At 69.8% G+C, this 4,371-nt stretch overlaps 1 protein-coding gene across 1 annotated transcript; it reads left to right on the top strand.

Moving 5' to 3' along the window:
• Positions 1–36: 36 nt before the first annotated feature.
• LOC113941556 (voltage-dependent L-type calcium channel subunit beta-1-like) lies at positions 37–3,144 on the top strand. Its single transcript, XM_027632712.1, has 2 exons — positions 37–237; positions 1,370–3,144. The coding sequence occupies exons 1-2, from the start codon at positions 55–57 to the stop codon at positions 1,688–1,690; spliced, it is 504 nt and encodes a 167-aa protein (XP_027488513.1). The 5' UTR covers positions 37–54; the 3' UTR covers positions 1,691–3,144.
• Positions 3,145–4,371: the final 1,227 nt, after the last annotated feature.

The following is a 4,371-nucleotide window of genomic DNA, read 5'->3' as shown; positions in this document are numbered from 1 at the left end:
CCTCCCGCCGTCCTTCCCCGCCCCACCCCATCCCTGCCATCCCTCCCACAGGAGATGTTCGACATCGTGCTGGACGAGAACCAGCTGGAGGAGGCCTGTGAGCACCTGGCCGAGTACCTGGAGGCCTACTGGAAGGCCACGCACCCCCCCAGCAGCAACCCCCCGAACCCGCTGCTGAACCGCACCATGGCCTCGGCGGCGCTGGCCGCCAGCCCCGCGCCCGTCTCCAACCTCCAGGTACAGGTGCTCACGTCCCTGCGCAGGAACCTCAACCTCTGGGGCCGGGAGGCCACCCCCAGCCCCCCCAGACCCCCAGTCGAGGAGCACGCGCTGTGAGGAGGCGGCGGCGGGGACAACTCCCCCCTCTGGGTACCCCTGGGATCGGGGACATCCAGGGAAACACGGCCACACCCCCCTCCTGGGTGTGGGGCCAGCCCTGGGTCACCTGCCCTGGGGACCTGCTCTCCACCCTGGGATTGAGGAAACCTGTGGGGCCCCCCCGCAGGAGTGGGACTGTCCCTGGGATTGCTCTATCTGGACACCTGGGCCCCCCCAAAGGAACTGGAGCCCCCCGGCATAGGACTGTCCCTGGGATCTCCCCGCCCTGGGGACCTGTTTTCTCCTTGGGTTTGGGGCCATCCCTGGGACTGGGGTCACCTCAGGGACCTGCTCCCTTTCCCGGATCCGGGCCATCCCTGGGATCAGCCCTGGGGATCTCTCCCTGCCTGGGACTGGTGCCAGCCCTACATTTGGGGTCTCCTGGGGACCCTCCCGAGGCCTGAAGCCCAGTCTGGGGATTGGGAATCCCCAGGATCTGCCCCCTTCGAGACCCCCTCCATGCGTCTTATGGGCTGCTGGGGTGCCAGACCCCCCATTCCCACACCTCTGCAGGGGGGCCGTGGTGGGGTCGTGGCTTTTGGGGTGTCCTGGTGTGGTCCAGCTGGGCAGGGGGGGCACAACCCCCATTCCCACCACGGCCATTACGGTGCTGAGCCCGAGGGGGTCCTGCAGCCCCCCCGGGGGCAGGAGGCAGTGCTGGGGGGTCCTGCAGCACCCCCGAGAGCAGGAGGCAGAGGAGGGACGAGTGTCCTGTGTCGTCTGTCGCTAATTCTCCCAGCGAGCCGGACGCTGCTGGTGCTCCATCCCCCCACCCTGCACCCCCATCCTGCATCCCCCCACCCCTGCACTGCTCCCCCCTCTCCCTGCCCCGGTGACCCCCGGGCTGAGACCTGCTGCCCTCGTGTCACGAGTGAGCGACACGGGCAGGCCGTGCTGGGCAGCGTGTGCCCCCCTCCCCACAGCCAGTAACCCCCCCCACTAACCCCGTGCCCGTCCATCCCCGCATGGTGTGGTTGCTTCTCCCCCCCAGGGTCCGTTCCCGGAGGGGGAGCAGGGTCGCCCCCGGCCGGGCCCGGGGGGCCGCGGGCAGGGCAGAGCCCCCCCGGCCCCCGCCCGCCCCGGCCCCCGCAGCCTGTGCCGCCAGGACACCTTCGACTCGGAGCCCGCGGGCAGCCGGGACTCGGAGCCCGGGGATTCCTGCTGCATGGACATCGAGATGGACCCCGTCGAGGAGGAGCCCCCCGGGGACGGGGCCGAGGAGGGCCGGGGGCTGCGGGGCCGAGCCAAGGGCCAGGAGCCCCTGGGCCTGGGGGAGGGCGAGGGCTGGGGGCAGGACGTTTACATCCGTTAGGGTGAGGGGGTGCGGGCAGCGCTGGTTTTGGGGGGTGGGAGACCCTCCCCGCTTGCCTTTGTGCCCCCCCTCCGAGCCCGGCCAGCAGTGCCACGGGGAGCCCCTGCTTTGCCCTGGGGGGGGGGTCCCCCTGCCCAACTCTTTGGTGAGGGGGGGTCTCCCTGTGCCCCCCTGCCACAGCCCCCCCAGCATCTCGCGGTGCCTCGGGCCCCCCCTGCCTGGCAGGGACAGCAAGTGACCAAAGGGGACCCGACGTGTCCCCGTCCCCTGCCCCGGGTGTGGGGTAGGGGGCTGTGCTCCACCCCCAGCCCTGCCTGCTGGCTGCCCCCCCGGGTGCCCCCCGCTTCTCCATGGTGCTCTTGGCCCCCCGGGCTGGCCGTGGCAGTGGGGGGGTCCCTGCCAGCTGCCCCCCACCCCAGCCAGTGCCTGCCCACAGCCCCCCGGCCCCCCACCCCGGGGGCGTGCATGTGTGTGGTGTGTGCAGGGCTTGGGGAGGGCTCCTGCTGCCCCCGGCTGTGCCCCCCCCGGGGTGCTGCCTGCCCGGGGAGGGGCGGGGGCAGTTTGCATGTGTTTGCCTTGGAGGGGCTCTGCCTGAACTGGGGGGGTGGGGGGTAAATCTGAGCCAGTTTTGGGGTCTAACCCGTGCTAACAGCTGCCCAGCCCTGGCCTGCCCTGCGGTGCCCGGAGGGTCCCGCTGCCCTGGGACCTCTGGGGTGCACTGGGCAGTGCCAGGCCCCTGTCCCACCCCCCCTAAAACCCCTCTGTGCCAACCTCCCCGCCGTGCCTGTCCAGCCATGTGTCTGTCTGTCCGTCCGTCCGTCAGCCTCTGTCTGTCCCCCCCTTGGCCCCCCCAACACCCTGGGGCACTGCCTTGTCCTGTACCTGCCCTGGGGCGTCCTTTGTGCCCCCCCCCCAACTCCACGGGGGTGACCACACCAGGGTGGGGGTGGGGACACCCCCCATCCAGCCCTCACCGTGGGGCTGGGTTTGTCTCACTTTATGGGGCAGCCCCCTGCCCCCCACCCCGGGGCAATCCTGGGGGTCCCCGGGGTCACTGCCTTACCCAGACCACCAGCCCAGGGCGGGGGGCTCGGGGGCACCCAGCTCTTGCTCTGCCAAGCCGCCCCCACCCACGTGTGCCTCAGTTTCCCCCCTTTTTTTTCGGGGGGGGGACTCGGTGTCACTGCCTGCCAAGTGCTTTGAGCCCCCCCTGCCCCAGTGCTCGCCCTCGTGGTGGCCACAACCTGAACAGTGGGGACCCCCCCCCACCCGCGGGCAGAGGGACGTCCCGTATTTATGTCACTCCGCAAACTTTTAATTTAAAGACCTGACAAAGTGTATTTTATTTATTTATTCTCGTTGGTTTGTGTGTGTGTGTGTGTGTGTTTGGGGTTGGGGGGGGGACTCGCCCCGCTCGCTTGGTTCTTTGTAATAAACATTTCGGTGAGATCTGTCCCCACGGCTGAGCCTGGTGGGGTCCTGGGGATCGGGGAGGGGACACGGGGGGGGGGCTGCAGCCACCGGGGCTCAGCTCAGCTCTGCAGAGACCCCCACATGTCCCCCCGGTTGGGCCTTGGGGGTGCCCAGGGAGGGGGTGAGGCTGGGATGGAGCTGGGACCTGCCTGGGGAGGGGGTGAGGCTGGGATGGAGCTGGGACCTGCCCAGCTCCGGGCAAGGGGCACAGACCCGATGTGGGGGTCGGGGGGGCTCTGGCCCCCCCTCTGCCAGGGCACCGGCAGCTGTCGGGCTCAGCACGGTGCTGGGCCGGGTTTATCGGTGCTGGGCCGGGTTTATCGGTGCTGGGCCGGGTTTATCGGCACTAGGCCGGCTCTGGACACGCCATGGACACGCTATTTACAGGGAATAAATATGGAGCTGGAGCTCAGGGCTGCCGGCACCTCCACTCCATCTTCTCCAGCTGGTACTCGAACGCCTTCCTGGGGAGAGGACACGGGGTGTCAGTGGGAACAGGGGCATCAGTGGGAACAGGGACATCAATGGGAACAGGGGCATCAATGCCACCCCAATCCCACCCCCAAAAACCCAGGGTACACCCCAGAGCCCCCCACTCCCCCTCCCCACCCTGGGGGTCCCCATACTCACTCTCTCCCGGGTGGGCTGGGCCGGCAGACCAGGCCGGCCTGGCAGGGGCACACTTGGTTGATGCTGAAGGCGAGACCCCCAGGGGGCACGTGGCAGCTCTGGGCCAGCGCCAGGCGCCGCTGGCACACGAACTCCCCGTGCTGCCGGGCACAGCAGCCGCCCGCCCCACAGTCCTCGTCCCGCTGGCACCGGGCTCCTGGCAGGGCAGAAAAACAGGTTAGGGGATGGGGACCCCCCCCCACCCTGACCCCAGTTTGGGGACCCCCATCACCCCCTGGTGCAGCACCACCCCATCAGCATCGCGTCCTGCGGCTGTGACATCCTTTGACACCAGGGGGTTGGTCCCCTTGTGCCCCCCCAGCCCAGACCCTCCACTCACCCTCCTGCCCGGGGGGCACGGGCTGCTGGCACTTGCCGAACATGCAGAGGAGGCCGTGGGCGCAGTGGGGGTCGCGGCGGCAGAATTGCCCCGCGGGGCGGGCGGGCAGGCACAGCCCGAAGTGCTCGTCACAGAAGTGGCCCTGGGCACAGGGGGTGGCCGGGCTGCACGGGGTCACCTGCGAGGGGGAGGACACAGC

The sequence above is a fragment of the Corapipo altera genome, unplaced genomic scaffold (assembly GCF_003945725.1).
Source record: "Corapipo altera isolate COAL_440 unplaced genomic scaffold, ASM394572v1 60078, whole genome shotgun sequence".
Classification (NCBI taxonomy): Eukaryota; Metazoa; Chordata; class Aves; order Passeriformes; family Pipridae; genus Corapipo; species Corapipo altera.
This window is presented reverse-complemented; position numbering and strand designations above follow the sequence as displayed.

Excerpts from the sequence above, each read along its gene's own strand:
- LOC113941556 (XM_027632712.1), top strand. The coding sequence starts at position 55 with ATGTTCGACATCGTGCTGGACGAGAACCAGCTGGAGGAGGCCTGTGAG. Across the intron at positions 238-1,369 it reads CGCCCGTCTCCAACCTCCAG|GGTCCGTTCCCGGAGGGGGA; the intron begins GTACAGGTGCTC and ends TCTCCCCCCCAG.